This window comes from Macaca fascicularis, chromosome 4, assembly GCF_037993035.2.
Source record: "Macaca fascicularis isolate 582-1 chromosome 4, T2T-MFA8v1.1".
NCBI lineage: Eukaryota > Metazoa > Chordata > Mammalia > Primates > Cercopithecidae > Macaca > Macaca fascicularis.
Genome location: NC_088378.1, coordinates 148,231,900 through 148,252,425, shown reverse-complemented (window position 1 = coordinate 148,252,425; position 20,526 = coordinate 148,231,900). Strand labels below are relative to the sequence as shown.

General features: G+C 40.5%; 1 protein-coding gene across 1 annotated transcript in view; it reads left to right on the top strand.

Annotated features, from left to right (window-relative positions):
- ACOT13 (acyl-CoA thioesterase 13) overlaps positions 1-20,279 on the top strand; it is a 31,012-nt gene extending 10,733 nt beyond the window's left edge. The window contains exons 2-3 of the mRNA XM_005553905.5: positions 16,163-16,347; positions 20,024-20,279. Coding sequence (XP_005553962.1) covers positions 16,163-16,347; positions 20,024-20,180 — 342 coding nt within the window. The 3' untranslated portion in view covers positions 20,181-20,279. The remainder of the gene's footprint in view (positions 1-16,162; positions 16,348-20,023) is intronic.
- The last annotated feature ends 247 nt before the right edge of the window (positions 20,280-20,526 follow it).

Here is a 20,526-nt window from a genome sequence, read left to right as displayed (position 1 = left end):
CCACAAGAGTACACAGAACAAAGGAGACAGGGTCATTTATAACCTGACGCGTCCACCCTACTGCCGTGTCCGGTTTCCCTTGGACCTCACATTCTGTATTTGTCCCAATTGGCTAGCAACTTAGAACGTTTTAAAAGGCAAAGGTAGAGCAGAACAAAGGAAGGAGGAAGTAACTTGTGGAATGCTGAGAAAGGTAAAAACACTTTTAAATAAGGAAGAGGAACAGGCTATGACCTAATGCTCGCTTGGACCAGTATAAGCATGCCAAGGCACATATTTAGAAACACAGGTCTTTGAATAAATTTTTCTTCTAAGAGAAGTTACTATTTATTCCTAATTGGATGGGGAGGAAAGTCTTTGAAGAGGAACCTCTACTTTACTTTTTACAATATTGCCCTTCTTTTTTATTTCATAATTCCTCTTCAAACTTGTTTAATATGTTTTGACTTAATTGCTTTGTTTGTCCTTCTACAAGAGGTAACTTTTTTTAATACGGTGGAGGAGAGTTAGCAGTTTACTCTGTAAGAGTGACAGAGACAAGTTTTTGTAGAAAACTTTGAAGGCAGGGAATAATATAACAGTCTACAGCAATAATAAGAGTGAATGAGGTGAGAACTGAAGTTAATTTTTTTTTTAATTTATAGTTACCTACCAGAACAATGTGCATTTAAATTTTGCAGCTATTTGATTTTGTGCTTTAAACTTACTTGGCACTTCTCATAGGACCTTAATAACATTTGTGTAAACCTGAGGATTAAAGGACTCAAGGAGTTTCCTTTGGCCTGCAGTGTTTTGTTTTTACCTTTTTAGGTTGATGAAATGCCAGTGTTAAGGGGATAGCCAACTGGTTTAGAGCACAAGTACTGCTCCAATTTTTTGGCAGTGTCCAGTAAAGGTCCTCCACAGTACCACTATATATTTGCTTGGGGATGGCTAGGCATGGACTGATGGACGAGCTCTTGGAAAGGCTTGAGCTTCTTGTATCCTTTTATGTTTTCAAGGAGCACCAAATTTTCCTCCTGCCATGAGAGGCACAAAGTAAACTTGGCATTTAGAAATGGAAGCGGTATTGCCCTCAGGGGCCGACCCACAGGGTGTTGCATTTTAGGAAATAGCAGAGAGAGCTTAGTATGATGAATTATCCCAAGCAGTGTGATTTTGAAAAAGAGCCACCTTACAGTCCTGCAGGGGGCCTGCCCCTCCACACCTGTGGGTATTTCTCGCAAGGTGGAGACAAGAGACTGAGAAAAGAATTAAGACACAGAGACAAAGTATAGAGGAAGGAAAGTGGGCCCAGGGGACTGGTGCTCAGCATACGGAGGACCTGCACCGGCACTGATCTCTGAGTTCCCTGAGTATTTATTGATCACTATCGTTACTATCTCCGTGAGGGGGATGTGGCAGGACCATAGGGTAATGGTGGGAGAGGGTCAGCAGGAAAACGTGAGCAAAGGACTCTGTGTCATAAGTAAGTTTAAGGAAAGGTGCTGTGCCTGGATGTGCACGTAGGCCAGATTTATGTTTGACTTTATATAAGCATCTCAGTGCAATAAAGAGCAGTATTGCCGCCAGCATGTCTCACCTCCAGCCATAAGGCGGTTTTCTTCTATCTCAGTAAACAGAATGTACGATCAGGTTTTACGCCAAGACATTCCATTCCCAGGGACAAGCAGGAGACAGATGCCTTCCTCTTATCTCAACTGTAGAGAGGCCGCCTTCTTTCACTAATCCTCCTCAGCACAGACCCTTTAAGGGTGTCGGGCTAGGGGACTGTCAGGTCTTTCCCTTCCCACGAGGCCATATCTCAGGCTGTCTCAGTGGGGAGAAACCTTGGACAATACCCAGGCTTTCTTGGGCAGAGGTCCCTGTGGCCTTCCGCAGTGCATTGTGTCCCTGGGTACTCGAGACTGGAGAATGGTGATGACTTTTACCAAGCATACTGCCTGCAAACACAATTTTAACAAAGCACATCCTACACAACCCTAAATCCATTAAACCTTGAGTCAACACAGCACATGTTTCTGTGAGCACAGAGTTGGGGCTAGGGTTACAGATTAACAGCATCTCAAGGCAGAAGAATTTTTATTAGTACAGATCCAAATGGAGTTTCTTATGTCTTCCTTTTTCTACATAGACACAGTAACAGTCTGATCTCTTTTTCTTTCCTCTACACAGTCCATATCTGGTCAACGAGGAGACCATCTGAGTGGAAAGGAAATAATCTGGGCCTCTGGCATACCTTGCGTACAAGCATAATAATCGCTTTTATTTAAAGTGCAAACGGATTATTTAATCCATTTCAGCCAGGCATTTGCATCTTGATATTTTGTCTTGATGGCTAAGGTCTGTCTTAGATCTCTTATTTTTGAAATAGACAACCTACTTTTATTAGATGTAGGAGCAACTGGTGTGGGATCCAGAACTGAGGCTACTGAAGAAGGGGGAGATGGGGGAAAATGCGTCTTTTAAAAATACCTAGGGGGTCTTTTCCATTTATGTCAATCCCCATACCATAGAAGCGACTAAGGGCAGGTCTAGAGTGAGTTAGGGTGGACGTGGTGATGAAGAGAAGGACAGGGTTATATTGATAATGCTGACAGTTAGAAGGGGTAGTCCTTTTAGTGAAATAGATGAGGGGTTTTAGATCTGCACAAACCTTTTTCATGAAAGTCAACTTTGCTCCTGAGTAGTTTAAGGGACGTAGTCCCATTTACTACAAGGTTGCCAGGCTGTAGGAGCAGAAAATTGATGTCTTTTCTGCAGGTCATTACAACAAAGAGTGCTAGGGGTAACTGTGTCAATTAGAGCGCTGGGACATAAATGCTTGTGTGAAAAGGCTAGCTGTTGCTGATCTTTCACATTTCCACAAGGTATGACAGAGCAAGCATTAAAGGCAATGGTCTGAGGTGAGTCAGACTTAGTTACAAAGGAGCTGGTAACAGAACAAGGAAAGGAAAGGAAGCAATATAGAAGGTATATGAAAATTAAGCTTTCTTTAACTTAGTAGGATTTGATTCTAGTATGATTCTGAGAGGAAGATGTTTTCTTGACTCGAGTATGATGGTCCATTTTTTTCTCGGCTATGCAGATGGCGGTCTCAGTGGTTAATAGCATAAAATAGGGTTCTTCCTAGGCTGGCTTGAGTTTCTTTTTCTTTCTGTCTTTTGATTAGGGTGTGGTTTTCAGGCTGGTGCTGGTGTACTGGAAATTCTAAAAGACTTTTAGTTCCAAGGGAAGAGAAAGTAGAAAATACATTAAGTATATAATTTCCGCTGCATATCCTGGGGCTTGGGCTTGAGGCCTCATGGTGATGCCCCTTGCTCTATTCCCACTCAGCGCCGCCTAGGGGGCGCTGCAGCCCTGCCCCCTTTTAATGTTTGGCCTTCTTGTGGCCTTCATCGCCCCTGTGCGCCGTGGCCTTGGGGATAAGGAGCCTTGTGACTTACCTGGCTGCCTTTAGGCCTTAAGAAAGCCAAACACCATTTGATATTTGACAATGTTTTTGTATGAGTTTATGCTAGATAAGTTAAAATTTACCTTTATATTAATGTGCCATTAATGTTAAATGTAATTTTAATAAAATCTTGTAGACATTATTTACCGAATTTTAATGTCTGACTATAAGGTAAGACTTTTATAGACTCTTTTTAACTTTTTATAATTTTTGTTGAAGAGCAGGTTAGTGCTTTAAGAAAAATCTATTGTGCTTTGATTTTAATGTCCAGTTCACAGAAAAACTGGATGACACCCCTTTAACTTTAGCCGATATGTTTATACACAGAATTTTCTTTATAATTAACATTTTAAAACTTGCTTAAACCTTTAAAACAAAAAAAAATTTTTTTCGCCTTTAACATAGGTAAAAATCCATATTATGCCTCCTTATAATCCTGTTATTAAAAGTATATATTTTTTTACATATCTTGTACATGAACTGTTTTTTAAAATAATTTTACATTCAGGAGGCCTACTTTTAAATTATACAATATTTCTTGCATAAATTCCCTTTTATAGCTTTTCTTACGATTTTCACAGACAATCTTCAACATGTCTTAACTTTCTGCCTTCCTTTTACACTATTTCTTTTTCTAGTTTCACCCTCTGTGTCTTACTTTGATTTCTGTCTCTTCCAGTTTCTCTCTTACTTACTCTTTCCCTCTATTTTTCTGTCTCTCTCTCTCTCATTTGCACTCTATTTTCCTCTCTGTCTGTCATCCTGTTTCCCTTTCTTTTCCCAAGTTCTCCCACTCCTGCTGCCAGGAAGAGGGCCATCAGAGGTACTGTTTACAAAAAGAGTTTCATGAATAAGTAAGTTCAGTAAACACTGATGTATCCTTTTTTAAAAAATTTGGTAAAATACACATAACATAAAATGTAATACCTGTGTTAGTGCATTTGCGTTGCTATAAAGGAATACCTGAGACTGGGTAATTTATAAAGAAAAGAGTCTTATTTTGACCGACAATTCTGCAGGCTGTACAAGAAGTGGGGTGCTTGCTTCTGGATGAGGGCCTTGGGAAGCTTACAATCATGTCTGAAAGCAAAGCGGAGCAGGTGCATCAGATGGCAAGAGAGAGGGAGTGCCACACTCTTTTTTTTTTTCTTTTCTTTTCTATTTTATTCTATTCTTTTTCTTTTCTTTCTTTTTTTCTTTCTTTCTCTCTCTCCTTTCTTTCTCTTACTCTTTCTATCTTTTCTTCTCTCTCTTTTCTCTCTTCTCTTCTTTTCTTTTTTCTTACAGGATCTCACCCTGTCACCCAGGCTAGAGTACAGTGGCACATTCACAGCTCACTGCAGCCTCAGCCTCCTGGGCTCAAGCAATCCTCCTTGCCTCAGCCTCCCACGTAGCTGGGACCACAGGAGCATGCCACCACATCCAGCTATTTTTAAAAATTTTTTGTAAAAACAGGCCTCACTTTGTTGCTTAGGCTGCTACACTCTTTTAAACAATCAGATCTTGCATGAGCAAGAAGGGCACGAAGCCATTTGTGAGAGATCTATTCCCATTACCCAAACACCTCTCACTAGGCCCTACCTCAGCATTAGGGATCACATTTCAACATGAGATTTGGAGGAAACACACACCATCTTAACCATTTCTAAGTGTACAGTTTTCTAATATTAATTACATCCTCATTGTTTTGCACCACTATCCATCTCCAGAAACTCTTTCCATCTTGCAAAACTGGAACTATGACCTATTAAAAAATAACTCTCCATTTCTCCTTGCCCCCAGCTCTGGCTACCACCATTCTACTTTCTGTCTCTATGAACTGACTACTGTAGGTACTTCATGTAGGTGGAGATATTGTATCCCTTTTACATATTAAAACTTTTGAGTTGTTCTGCAGTAAATAAATATGCTTAACATTATCGTGTTTAAGTTATTCGCCATTGAAACTTTCCTCCCACAGTAACACATGTGGAGGAACATACATTGGGAATATCAACTGATAGGCACTGTGCTAGGGTCCAGAAATACCATGTGGAGTCCAACACACGTAGAAATAAGGAGTGGAATTCCAAAAGAAGGCAAAGTATAAAGTCATCTTTATGGAAATGAGTGATGAAGGTGAATACCTGAATGAGATGTCAAGAGGAGGAACACACTGGAGAGAAGCAGTGAAGATTTAGGACTGAACCTGAAAGACATACAGGCTTGAGAGAAAGAAAGCATGTAAAGAAGACAGAAATGGTTAGAAAGGTAAGAATAGATCTTTTTTTCTTTTTTTTTTTTTTGAGACAGAGTCTCACTTTGTTGCCTAGGCTGGAGTGCAATGGCACAATCTCGGCTCACTGCAACCTGTGCCTCCCAGGTTCAAGCATTTCTCCTGCTTCAGCCTCCATAGCAGCTGGGATTACAGGCATGTACTACCATGCCTGGCTAATTTTTGTATTTTAGTAGAGATGGGGTTTCACCATGTTGGCCAGGCTGGTCTCAAACTCCTGACCTCAAGTGATCCTCCTGCCTCAGCCTCCCAAAGTGCTAGGATTATAGGCGTGAGCCACCACGCCCAGCCAGAAGAATAGATCTTATACTTACTATTAATAGAAGAACTTACAGATTTTGGACTGACTACAAAAGGGCAGTGATATTCAAAATTTATCAACATGATATGCCAATAGATATTTTCAAGTTCATTGGTCATTAAAACTGTCTTATGTATAAGCAGTACCCAAGACAAAATAAGGCATTTTTTTTTCAAAGATCTATGTACAAAAAAATTTGTTGCAGCATTATTTGTGATATCAAAAGTGGGAAATAGCTGGGCATGGTGGCCCATACCTGTAATTCCAACACTTTGGGAGGCGAACGCAGTAGGATAGCTTGAGCCCAGAAGGTTGAGACCAGCCTAGGCAACAAAATGAGACCTCGACTCTACAAAAAAATTTTAAAAATTAACCAGGTGTGGTGGTGTGTGCCTGTGGCCCCAGCTGCACAGGAGGCTAAGGTGAGAGGAACCCTTGAACCCAGCAGGTCGAGGCTGCATTGAGCTATGATCATGCCACTGCACTCCAGCCTGGGCAACAAAGTGAGACCCTGTCTCAAAAAAAAAAAAAATTGTCTGAAGGGAAATAACCTAAATGTCCAACCCTGGGAGAATTAGTAAAAGAAATCACAGTAACTGCATGTGACTGAGTCCTGTGTTACTATAAGTCACATCTTAACAGTGATTTTCTAACAGGAGCATGTCATTAAATGTTGTGCACAACCTTAAAAAGAACTTTCAATCGTTTATTTTTAAAAACATCTACATAGCACTATGTGTCAGGCAGTATGCACTTTGTTCATCTGAACTCATCTTTTTATGGCAAGAGATACAATAAAAGTCAAAATACAACAGTCTGGAATTTCACCATATGAATTGGTGTTAAAATTTGATAGGTAAAAAGAACTGTAGAGACAGACTGTAATAGGTAAGTAGGCACAAAAGACATAAAGAGGCTATTCACAGAAAAAAGGCAATAAACATTAAAGGATGCTTAAAAGCACTGTGAGTCTGGCTAATGCTAATTAAAACCATGAGATACTATGTTTTGCTTGTCAGAGTGTAAAAATTAAGGTAATATGCATTATTGTTAACCAATGAGGAAACAACATATTCATTACTGTTGGAAAATCTGGCAGATCTGTTAAATTTAAAATATGGCTGGACGCGGTGGTTCACACCTGTAATCCCTTTGGATTTTGGGATTTAGGAGGCCGAGGAGGGCGGATCACTAGAAGTCAGGAGTTCGAGACCAGCCCGGCCAACATGGTGAAACCTCGTCTCTACTAAAAATGCAAAAATTAGCCGGGCATGATGGTGGTGCCTGTAGTCCCAACTACTCAGGAGACTGAGGCAGAAGAATTGTTTGAACCCGGGAGGTGGAGGCTATAATGAGCTGAGATCGCACCACTGCACTCCAGCCTGGGCAACAAGAAAGAGACTGTCTCAAAAAAACAAAACATAAAAAAAAAAAAAAAACTTTAAAATATATACTCTTATACCCAGCTATCTAATTTTGTCAATCTATCCTATACAAATAAAGCATCTTTGTGATGGTAAAAAAATATAGAAATAACACATATTTTAAGAAATAGCTTGACAAATTCTAGTATATTCATAGTAGGGAATACCACACAGCTATTGAAAGAGATCTCTATACATTGGGCTGGAGGCTGCGCATGGTGTCGTGCCTTCTCTTTTTGGGTCACTTAAGCCCAGGAGTTTGAGTCCAGCCTGGGCAAAATAGAGAGACCCCATCTCTAAAAAAAATTAAAAACAAATAAATTGAGCTAGAGAAATGACTGTGATACATTGGGAAGAGAAAATGAAAGCTGCCAAGTAATGTACGTAATATCCCATTTTTGTAATTGAATAAAAGGTAAGAAAAATACCCTTTAAAAAATTGTGTATATATGAGTAAGCCTAGGGAATGGTATAGAATGATATTCAGCACTGAAAGGGTAGTAGGTAGGAAATTGTACTTCTATACTGCTTTATATATGTAAAATGAATGTTTTTATTTTTATAATTAAAAATTTAATAAAAACAGTAAGTTAGATGACTCAGAGATAGGATTTAAGGAATCAACATACAATTTGTGAAATAATGAACTCAAGAGTTATTCATATTGTAGGGGAAAGGAACGTGGCATAAACTCACAGCAAATATAACTATTTTGTAAAATTATAATTTTAGCAGTAGTGAATGAATGACCAATTTCAAGAGAAATGATGAATATATTTTCTCTGCCATGGAAGATAGTCAAGATTTAATTCTTTCTTTGTAGATCCTCTGAGCTACTGCTGAATTAAAAACAGAACACTGAAGAAAAACTGCAGTTATTACTTGACCATCCTAGGAGTTCCAGGACTTTGTAGCATACAAAGGGAACAGGGATGATTTAAACTTCTTTGTGCCTGTTTTGCTTTGTATGACAAATGGGCTGCTCCCCTGGCCTTGGTCTGCCATATTTGCATTCAGAGCATCATCCCCTCCTGGGAACTACCGTACTAGATTCCAAACTGAAGCTCAGCTGCAAAAATTCCCCACAGTTTGTGCTTTCCCTCTTTAAAGGAGAACTGGAAGTGTGAACAAACATTTCCCAAATCCTCAATCTGTGGAAGACAGGATAAGAAAGGCTCCTTCCCTATCAGCCCACTTTTTCCAGGTTCAAGGCAGTAGAGAACCTGTGTATGAGAGAAGTCTTGCCAATGAGATCCATGTGATGCAGGCCTTCAGAGCACCCACCTTTATAGGCATTCCAGAATGATTCAATAAAATCTGCCACTTATCAGCCTTTGGGGAAGAAAAATATAGTGATTTTTTTAATCATTAAAATTTGTTTTAGTGGGATAGTAATTGTTTTTATTCTTTGGTAGCATATCTGTCACCACCACCACTATTTCAATGAACAAAAGCAGGGTTACTTAAGCTTAGCTAACTAACCTGCAGGGAATGTTTAATTTAATTCCTGTTTGCTCTTCCCTAGGGCTTTGTGTTGCTTTCCATGGGATTAGTTGAGCAACTCTTGTTATTTTTGGCGTTCTCTTATAACCCTTGCTGTTTTGTACACTCCCTGAGGACTAAGGCTCACCTTTGGATCCTCTACCCTTGCCCCATTTGCCTGCCATTTTCACTCATCCTTCAAGTCCTTTGCAGGTGACACCTGCTACCTCTGAGAAGCCCTCCCTGGCAGCCCGAATGTCTTCCTCTGATCTACTTCTACACCTTGACTAACTTTTGTTATAGAACTTTCTGTATATTATTGAAAATATCTGCTGATTTGTTTGTCTTCCCTCTGTACTTTTTCCTTGGGAACAAGTCCATATGCTTAATAACCATTTGTCAAAGGGAACTTTAGTGCCTAGTGGAAGGTGCCCAGTCGAATGCCTTTTACATAGAATATTCTCCCTATAGTTTGTTCAGTTAGTTGCTGAAGTCACTAAATATTGGGCATATTGTTATAGAATGCTCCTCGTTGACCTTCAAGTTTCAGTATATTCATTCACTCAACAAATATTTGGGTGCCTACTGTGTGCCTACACCCTTACTGAGCCAGAGACATACATTCCTTCAGGAAAGAATGTATGTTAGCTACTAAAACATTGCTCGTCTGGGTACTGGAGATACATCAGTGAACACAACTGACAAAAACCCCTGCACGCAGTGGAAGGTCTATTTTAGTGGAGCAAATCAAACACTAAACAAAATAGGTAAAGGAAATACATAGTATGTTAGATGGTGATAATTGCTATAAAGGAAAATAAAGGTGGAAGATAGAGTATTGGTGCAGGAGAACTTAAATCCACCCCCCACCCTGCCCCAAGATGTATATTCCTGTAAGTTCTTTTTTTTAAGAAGTTCAATTTTAAATCTTAACTGGAAAGATATCACTGAAACAGTGACATTTCAATAAAGACCTGAAAAAGTCATGAATATTGAAGGAGAAGAGTGTTCCAGGAAGGGCAATAGAAAGTGTTAAGGCCCTCAGACTTTCCATTGCTGTGCTTTTCATTGTTTGAGGGCTCCATTAGAGAGGGTTTCAAGCAGACAAGTAACATAATTTGACTTCTACAGCTGCTCTTTGACTTACGATGGGGTCGCATTGGGATAAGCCCATCATAGATTGAGATACTTTCAACTTAACAATAGTTTTATCTGAACATAAAGTCAAGGATCATGCTGAATGCATATCACTTTTGCACTGTTGTTTTCTGTCAAGCACTGTTTATATTTTCAAAGGAGCACTCTTGTTGCTAATATTGAGACCAAACATGGGGGTGGTGGCAAGGGCAGAAATAGGGAGATAAATTGGAAGTTAACTGCAACAACTCAGGAGAGAAATATATCCTATATCCTTCTGAGTAAATCCAATATCAAGTCTGGTCTTTGAATGAGTAGTTAAATCTAAGACTTAAGAGCCAGCAAAGGAGACTGGGGAGTGGCTGGTAGAGTAGGAGGAAAGCCAGGAGGAGGTGGTGTCATGAGAGTTAAGGGAAGCCCAGGAAAAGTTCATGATGTCACCTAATGCTGAGAGGTCACTGAAGGAAGAGAGAGGCTGCCAAGGGTCCTTTGAGTTTTGTAGTTAGGTCATAGCTGACCTCAGCAATAGAAATAATTTTAAGAAAACACATGCCAAATTATATAAACGAAAATTTCTGTTTAATAATAGTTTTTATAATAAGGATGCAAATTAAAGTGTTGTTATTTTGGGGACAGGGTCTCACTCTTGTCACCCAAGCTGTAGTGCAGTGGCACGATCCCAGCTTACTATAACCTTGACCTCTCGGGCTCAAGCGATGCTCCCCACCCCAGATTCCCTGGGAGCTGGGACTACAGGCACATGCCACCATGCCTGGCTCATTGTTTAAAATTTTTATAGAGTTGGGTTCTTGCTCAGTTGCCCAGGCTGGTCTCAAACTCCTGGACTCAAGCAATCCTCCTGCCTCAGTCTCCCAAAATTAAAGTGTTTTGATCACCTGTGATGTACCAGGCCTTGTCCTAATTTGAATTTTAATCTTAATTTTTACAAAACTCTATTAAGGGCAGTACAGTACGTTATCTCTATAGATGGAGAATCCTCAGTTCAGGGTCTCGCCTAAGTCTGCTTCCAGAACCACTACTCTTAACCATTAAGCGGAAATCACCTGTGTAATGAAGCTACTAGAACATACATTATAAAGCAGAAATGCTGGACTGATAACAGCAATATGGTTGAACCATGGTACTTTTATAGCATATACCTTTTTAGGGCCCCTTGAACATAAATGTCATCTGTGTTTGTTGCTGTTGCTACCCCTTCACACTGCCACATCCTGTCTTTTTACCTCCTTTCCTGCTTATATGAAAGTGCATTCATACACTGTCCTTAGAACTCCTGTCATCTGCAGTGTCACACAGAAAGTTAGCAACGTCCATCATCAGGGAAAATTGCTTGAAAACAGCCTTATTCACAAATATACACATAGAAAATTCTCATCCATTAAGACTGACTGTTTTTCTCTATGCTTCTGTATACAGTCTTCTTTTTGGGGTGGCTCACATGTTTATGTACACAGATTTTCTCATACCATATGTCACACTCCTGTGCTTTAGGCCCATTACAGACACCCTTACTGAGCCAGAGACATACATTCCTGTATCTGTTTAGCAGAGGCAGAGGTGGTGAGTTGCACAGCAGCCAGCAGCACTTACAGTGATGGCAGTGGCTTCTTTATTTATCCCACTGCTCAGCAGAATGCAACTCTTTTAAAGACCAGAATGATCTGAAATGCCAAGGCTTCAAGAAAATTCTTGGTACTCAGCTTCATAAAGGACCATCTCAGTGATGAATAACAGCCTCTTCACTGCTGTTATTAGGCAGCCTTCTCCCTATCTTTACTGAAAAAGCGAGGACAGACTCTGTGTCACGTGGAGTGTCTCTTTGTGATGAATTTTAGCTCGGATGGGAGAGGGTGAGGGGCTATGGCAACCTGAGTCTTTTTTGAGACGGAGTCTCACTCTGTCACCTAGGCTGGAGCGTAGTGGTGTGAACTCAGCTAACCACAACATCCGCCTCCCAGGCTCGAGGGATTCTCCTGCCTCAGCCTCCCAAGTAGTTGGGATTACAGGCGTGCCCTACCATGCTTGGCTGATTTTGTATTTTTAGTAGAGAGAGTTTCACCATGTGGGCCAGGCTGGTCTTGAACTATTGACCTCAAGTGATCTGCCTGCCTCGGCCTCCCAAAGTGCTGGGATGACACAGACGAAGTCATATAAACTCATATGAATGCATGAAGTACAAGAAAGAGACAGCATGATACAAGGCCATATATGAAAGGGACAGATTACTGTATATGCATGTGTACATGGAAGCATTTTTATGATATACTGAGGAGCCCATTGTGGCAAATAGTGCTGATCCATAAAAGTTCTTGCCAACCTATTGCAATTGTCCAACCTGCAGGATCCTGGGACTGAACATATCTGGACAGTTCTCTGTATGGTTAGGCCATGGCAGGTAAATTTTTGACCCCTTGACATCATAAAAGCCTCCATACCATCTTTACCGAGACACCTAAGGAATCCGGACCCAGTTGTCTGTAGCAGTCCAGGTGATATGTGAGGGCAGGCTGTTTTGCATAATGGTTAAACCTGAGACATCCTAGTTAAACTTAGACTAGCGGTTTCTCATCTGTCAAATGAAGACAATAGTATTCACTTCAGACATTGGCAGCACTGAGACAGCACATGGCAAATTGCTCAGCATGGTCTCTAACATGGAGTTAGCTATGTTGCTATAACTGAATAAACAAGTGTGTGCCCTACAGCCCATCTTAACAAGGCTGACATGTTTTTTTCACAGGGTTCTCTCCCTGTTCCCCTTCTTCATCAGAAAGAAGTTAGCTTTGCATTGGCCTCTTCCCCAACAAGACTACTTATTAGCTCTGGGAGGTTGGGCGGGACATTCCTTCATCATCTTCCGTCGGTTTAATTCTCTTATTTGACTTGAGGAGACAAGAATTGAATATATAAAGGCATTTATATTGCCATATCAGGCTTCCCAGTACAAAATTTTCTCTATTCCAATGTAAATTTTAAAACAATTTTATTAGTATGTCCTTTGGCCTTTCAAGTTGGGGGGAAAAAATCAAAACCAGTATTCTGTACTAGAAAAATCTAACTGATATTTGTCTTACATTTTGCCATCCCAGCCAAAGTTAGGTAATCAAATGGAACTTTAAGAACTAAGCTTTACTGAACAAACTGTGCCTTAAAATACATTAAAACTGAGGTGCAGTGGCTCATGCCTGTCATCCCAGCATTTTGGAAGGCCGAGGCGGGTGGATCACCTGAGGTCAAGAGTTCAAGACCAGCCTGGCTAACATGGCAAAACCCCATCTCTACTAAAAATACAAAAATTAGCCAGGTGTGGTGGCACGCACCTGTAGTCCAGCTATTCTGGAGGCTGAGGCAGGAGAATCACTTGAACCTGGGAGGCAAAGGTTACAGTGAGCCAAGATTACGCCCAGTGCACTCCAGCCTGGGTGACAGAGCAAGACTCTATCTCAAAAAACAAAAACAAAAACAACACATTAAAACTACCTTTGCTGTCTACAAGCCGCTCATATTTAGTTCTATTTCTTTTTTTCTTTTTTTTTTTTTTTTTTTTTGAGTAGCTGGGACTACAGGCGCCCGCCACCTCGCCCGGCTAGTTTTTTGTATTTTTAGTAGAGACGGGGTTTCACCGTGTTAGCCAGGATGGTCTCGATCTCCTGACCTCGTGATCCGCCCGTCTCGGCCTCCCAAAGTGCTGGGATTACAGGCTTGAGCCACCGCGCCTGGCCTTAGTTCTATTTCTTAAACTGCCTGGATTTTCCCCTTATCTTCACCTGGCTAACTCCTGCCTGTTGTTCAAGACTCAGCTGTCATTCTCCAGGAAGCCTTTCCTAATGTCTTTTCCTTGGAAATACACACTTTCAAAAGTTGGATATCTTTACTCCAAGAAACCTGTATTTATTCTGTCTACAACAGTTTCTTCCACTGCAGTTTATGTGCTTATCTCTTTCTTTAGACACTGAACCCGCTAAGAGCAGGGATTAAACTTCATTCATTTTTTACATTGCCAATGCCTCCTATAAAGAATCACATAAATGTGTGAATGAAGTGAGTTTACACCTTATTATTGCTCGGTTGTGTATTATTAGTTTATGAGGACATCTTGTGGCTAGATCATTTATTGCTATAAACAGATGATCATAGGCCAGGCGCGGTGGCTCATGCCTCTAATCCCAGCATTTTGGGACCTAGGCCGGTGGATCACCTGAGGTCAGGAGTTCGAGACCAGCCTGGCCAACATGGTGAAAGCTCATCTCTCCTAAAAATACAAAAATTAGCTAAGTGTGGTGGCATGTGCCTATAATCCCAGCTACTTGGGAGGCTGAAGCAGGAGGATCACTTGAACCTGGAGGGCAGAGGTTGCAGTGAGCCGAGATCAAGCCACTGCACTCCAGCCTCAGCAACAGAAAAGGACTTCGTCTCAAAACAAAAAACAAAACAAAAAAACCAACAACAAAAAAGATCCTGTTCTAAAATTTATTTTTGACATTGATTTACCTGTTGTGCAAAACATGACATAATATTGTTTAGGATGTTTTATATCGCATGGCTCTGTTTTCCTTCAGAGCCTTCAACAATAAAACCACTAAATAGGTGGTTTGTGAAACTCTCAAATGTCTTCCTGGTGGGAGTCATAAAGGCCACTATATACCTAGAGATGTTACTTATATATAGTTAGTGATTAGGGAGATAAGAAGGTAGAAAGACTTACATCTAAATCTCAGTTTTTATCACATCTTGGGTGACCTTGAAAATAAATCACTCTGAATTTAAGTTCTCTGCAAATGGATGTTGTCTCTTCCTTACTATATATAGTACATGTAAGTGGTTGGCGCAGTGCCTAGTATATCACAGTGCCTAATAAATGGTACTTATCTAGAATATAACCAACCATTTAATACTTGAGACATCCCCCTACTCCCAGATACAACAGACACACCAAATATTCATCCATATTCTTCCTGAACACCTCTAGTGAGAGCGAAAATTAATGTTGCTGGATGCGGCACATTCCATTCACGGCTCAGCTCTAAGTTCTAAATATTATACCATGGTGGTTTTTCCTAGTAATTTAAACATAAATACATAAGAAAACTTACCTTTCTATAAGTTGTCTTTTTAAAGATGTTTGATATAAAAATCATAATTTTTTTTTTTTTTGAGACAGTCTCCCTCTGTCATCCAGGCTGGAGTGCAATGGCACGATCTCGGCTCACTGCAATCTCCACCTCCCAGGTTCAAGCGATTCTCCTGCCTCAGCCTCCCGAGTAGCTGAGATTACAGGGGCGCGCCACCACACCCGGCTAATTTTTGTATTTTTAGTAGAGACAGGGTTTCACCATGTTGGTAAGGCTGGTCTCAAACTCTGACCTCGTGATCCACCCGCCTGAGCCTCCCAAAGTGCTGGGATTATAGACGTGAGCCACCATGCCCAGCCAAAAATCATAAAATTTTAAATACATTGTTGTATATGTTTATCTTTCATGTAATACTTTTTCCTTATACTTACTGTAAATAGGGCTACACCTTTAAAGCAGTAACTTACTTTGCTGGATTTGTTATACTTATACTTTATACTAACATGGGTTTATAGTATAAAAGTTTTTCTTAAATGCTAGTAACTCAGTGACTGAATTTGTCTTTTAAGTTGAACTGTTCATTAAGTGACTTAAAATGTTAATATCATTCTGCTTGTACAAAACTAGGAAACAACAAATTGAAACTATTATGAGTTAACAGATCTCAGCTGGGTGTCTTTGTTGGCGTCAAAGGTCCAATGAGACATTAAAAAATGCCAGGCGTCATACATATGACTGAAAAGCTCAGACTGAATGTTTGATTTCTGCAGAAGAGTGGAGATTAGCCAAAACTACTATTTTTTCACTAAACACTCCTTTTTCTTTAAAAATAACTTGCATGAGGGTCAGTTTCTATCAGAGAGATTGGTGATTTACTTGAATTCCTGAGTCAACTTTTTTCAGAAGATTCAGTTCAATCCATTGTTCTTCATGGGCTGTTTGGGCTTTTCTAATTCTACAGAATGAATGTTCAGGATTCTTTTTTTTTATACTTAGGTTACTCTTGTCTCTGCTGCTCCTGGGAAAGTGATTTGTGAAATGAAAGTAGAAGAAGAGCATACCAATACACTAGGCACTCTCCATGGTGGTTTGACAGCCACATTAGTAGATAACATATCAACAATGGCTCTGCTATGCACGGAAAGGGGAGCACCCGGAGTCAGTGTCGATATGAACATAACGTATGTATCCAAACTGTATTCCAAATACCTTCTGTGTGATACCTGTCTAAACAACTGAGACTAAACACATTTATATTATTAGTAACGCATGAGATTCAATTAGCCGCTTATCTCCTTAAGTGCAGCTATAGATTTTGTCCTGAAATATTCCACAGCCTAGGCCGGGCGCGGTGGCTCAAGCCTGTAATCCCAGCACTTTGGGAGGCCGAGACGGGCGGATCACGAGGTCAGGAGATCGAGACCATCCTGGCTGACACGGTGAAACCCCGTCTCTACTTAAAAATACAAAAAACTAGCCGGGCGAGGTGGCGGGCGCCTGTAGTCCCAGCTACTTGGGAGGCTGAGGCAGGAGAATGGCGTGAACCCGGGAGGCGGAGCTTGCAGTGAGCTGAGATCCGGCCACTGCACTCCAGCCTGGGTGGCAGAGCGAGACTCCGTCTCAAAAAAAAAAAAAAAAAAAAAAAAAAGAAATATTCCACAGCCTTAAAATCTAGAACTAGAGCAGTTAATTTTCAAGTGTATCAATAGTAAAAGAGGAATGATCCCAAACATTCAAAAAAGCAACATGCAGCTTTTAATGTGTATACTGATATAGGGGGGAAAAATCACAGACTGATGGCTCATACTGTTTCATACAGTCCTTAAAAGTGCCATTCAGGGCCAGACGCAGCGGCTCGCGCCTATAATCCCAGCGCTTTGGGAGGCCAAGGCAAGAGGATTGCTTGAAGCCAGGAGTTCGAGACCCCCATCTCTACAAAAAATTACATTTTATTTAATTTTTAAAATACCACTTGTAACAATACGAGGATTATATTGAGTACACACAATTCAAAATAGAGTTCATATACACATTGTAATCTTACTCTAACAAACTGAACACTAGTGTTGGGTTTTTTGGACATGGAGTCTCCCTCTGTCACCCAGGCTGGAGTGCAGTGGCACAATCTGGCTCACTTCAACCTCCGCCTCTGGGGGTCAAGTAATACTCCTGCCTCAGCCTCCTTAGTAGCTGGGATTACAGGTGTGCACCACCATGCCGGGCTAATTTTTGCATTTTTAGTAGAGACAGGGTTTCACCATGTTGGCCAGAGTGGTCTTGAACTCCTGACCTCAAGTGTCCACCCACCTCAGCCTCCCAAAGTGTTAAGAATGGGCAGCAATCCTGGATCTCTCCCTGTGACTACACAGACATGTTCTGAGTTAAACTACATGATCAGGGAGCAGTGCCCCTCAGGGCCGAACTTCCAAAATGTAAAAAACTCAATTCCAACATAAACTGGTACTACTGCAGCCCCATTCATTAAAGAGCTGGGCGCAGGGATTTAGTTTCAAGACAACTGCTTTTTCCACCTAAGCAACAGAAAAATCTAACTGAGAGGTTAGGTTGAGAGAGTCATTGTGATAAGGTATGAGGGTAATGGAAATAATGTAGGCTTTTTTTTGTTTGTTTGTTTGTTTTTTGAGACGGAGTCTCGCTCTGTCGCCCAGGCTGGAGTGCAGTGGCGCAATCTCGGCTCACAGCAAGCTCCGCCTCCCGGGTTCACACCATTCTCCTGCCTCAGCCTCCTAAGTAGCTGGGACTACAGGTGCCCACCACCACGCCCTGCTAATTTTTTTGTATTTTTAGTAGAGATGGAACTTCACCATGTTAGCCATGCTGGTCTCCATCTCCTGACCTTCTGATCTGCCCGCCTCGGCCTCCCAAAGGGCTGGGATTACAGGCGTGAGCCACCTTGCCCAGCCAATGTAGGCTTTTAAGGAATCTAAATCTTTTATCAAGTTTACTTAAGAAACATTTAGTCCTTCTTTATGGAAATAAATTGAGGGTACAATAAGCAAATCACAAGATGCAGCCAAATGCTTTTTGAAATTAAGATGTACAGAAAAGAAAGGCTCTGCTTATGTTACTGGTGTGCATATTCAGCAGTCCTTATTTCATGTGATAAGAGGTAGGACTAGTTGATGACTTGATTTTCCCTAAAAGTCTCTATTAAGAGCAGAGAGATCTTCAAACCTAGCACTGCATTTCATGATCTACTAAGGTACTTTTGCCTTTACAAACCTAAGGAATTTTCGGTAAGTCAAACGTAGTCTTGGCCTTTCAAATATGTGTTGCCAAAAACATTGGCCACCAAGAGCTGCCTAAGCTTCAAAAACTGATTCCCTTGAACAAAAACTAGCACATGGTCTTTCAAAAGTTAGAGCTATTTCAAAAGTAAATGAATAATGTTTCAGTCAATTAACGCTTGATTCACTCTTTGATTTACTTGACATGGTACCAAATTTACTCCACCCCTGCACATCAAGTTCTATATTATACAGACTGAGGATGCCTGTTAGACTGTGACTTAGGTTAAAAACAAGCGAGGTTCCAAAATAACAAAAGGGGAAATTTTAGAATATTACTAACAAAATGCCAACTTCCAAATTCCCCGGACTTAATGTTTACTCATCTGTAGCACAAAAGGTTCCTTATCTTCCATGAGTTTAATGTCTGTTAGCCAAATTTCTTGACTTCTAAAACAAAACTTAGGGAAATAAACTGGGCATGCTACTACTAAACATGCCATTTTTCATTTCTTTACATTAAGGTATGTGAATTCAAGAAAAGCCTGTTCTTTCCAGCAAGAAGATCCACCTTTCTTTTTTTTTTTTTTTTTGTTGAGATGGAATCTTGCTCTGTTGCCCAGGCTGGAGTCCAGTGGCATGATCTCGGCTCACTGCAACCTCTGCCTCCTGGGTTCCTGCAATTCTCCTGCCTCAGCCTCAAAAGTAGCTGAGATTACAGGTGCCCACCACCATGCCCGGCTAACTTTTGTATTTTGTAACTTTTGCATTTTAGTTGTATCTCAACTAAAAATGGGGTTTCCCCATGTTGGCCAGGCTGGTCTCGAACTCCTGACCTCAGGTGATCCGCCCGCCTCGGCCTCCCAAAGTGCTGGGATTACAGTCATGAGCCATCGTGCCTGGCCAGATCCACCTTTCTTATACCTCCCAGCCATAAATACTGAAGCCTTAAGAATACGGCAAAAACACATACCCTTTTTAAAGGCTTCTTTCTAAAAAGCAGAAACATAAACTGTAAGGAAATGTTTCCCTTTAAAACATTAACATTTGTTTTAAACAATCCTCATCTCCCCAATTTTTTTTTTAAATTAGCTGGAGCCAGCTGAGTTAAAGATAACGATTACAAGTGAGTAGGATGTACATCTCTTAAAAATATAGACAATCCATCACCAAGATTGTAAGGACATCGTATCAATTCCTTATAGTTGTTATATTGTCATTTTAGAGTCAAATAAATTGTAAATATGGCTAGGACAATGTATAGACACCAAGTGATATTTCACCTAAGAAGTTAAGGAGAGTTAAATGAAAGCTGGAGATCTTTCACCAGCCCCAAATAAATATGAAGTGGGAAACGTAAAGGGAAAAAAGGGGAGGCAAGAAAACCTCTTATATATTTGGGAAAAGAAACTTGTGTGGGTAAGGAATGGGTAAGATAGAACCTGCTTAGGACCAGCCATTCACATTTGATAGTACAAAAAGCTTACCAATACTACTGTTAAACTATTTTTATGAGTAAAATAAGTTACATAGGAACACTGTTGTGAGATGCACACAACCTTCCCTTTGAAAAATTATTTGCTGTTAACTGTATTCATTTTCTTTCAAGGTACATGTCACCTGCAAAATTAGGAGAAGATATTGTGATTACAGCACATGTTCTGAAGCAAGGAAAAACACTTGCATTTGCCTCTGTGGATCTGACCAACAAGGTCACAGGAAAATTAATAGCACAAGGAAGACACACAAAACACCTGGGAAACTGAGAGAACAGCAGAATGACCTAAAGAAACCCAACAATGGGTATCAAGTATAGATTTGGCTCAAACAGTTGTCATTTTTTAAATAAACTAGCAAAACCAGAAGCAGTTAGAAATATTTTTTGAGGAAAAGGACCTGGAAACCAAGTAGGGTAAAGGTAGGGGTGTCTGGTTTTTTTTTTTTTTTTTTCATTTTAAGCATCTTGTTTTTTAATCATGTGTGATAATTGGGTGAAAAATTCTTAGCTCAAAGTGTTTTGAAAACAGGTAAAGCAAATCAATTAGCAGGGCCACCCATTCTCAGTTAAGATTAAAACTAAAGTCCCGTGTTAAGCTAAAGGAGAAATAGAAA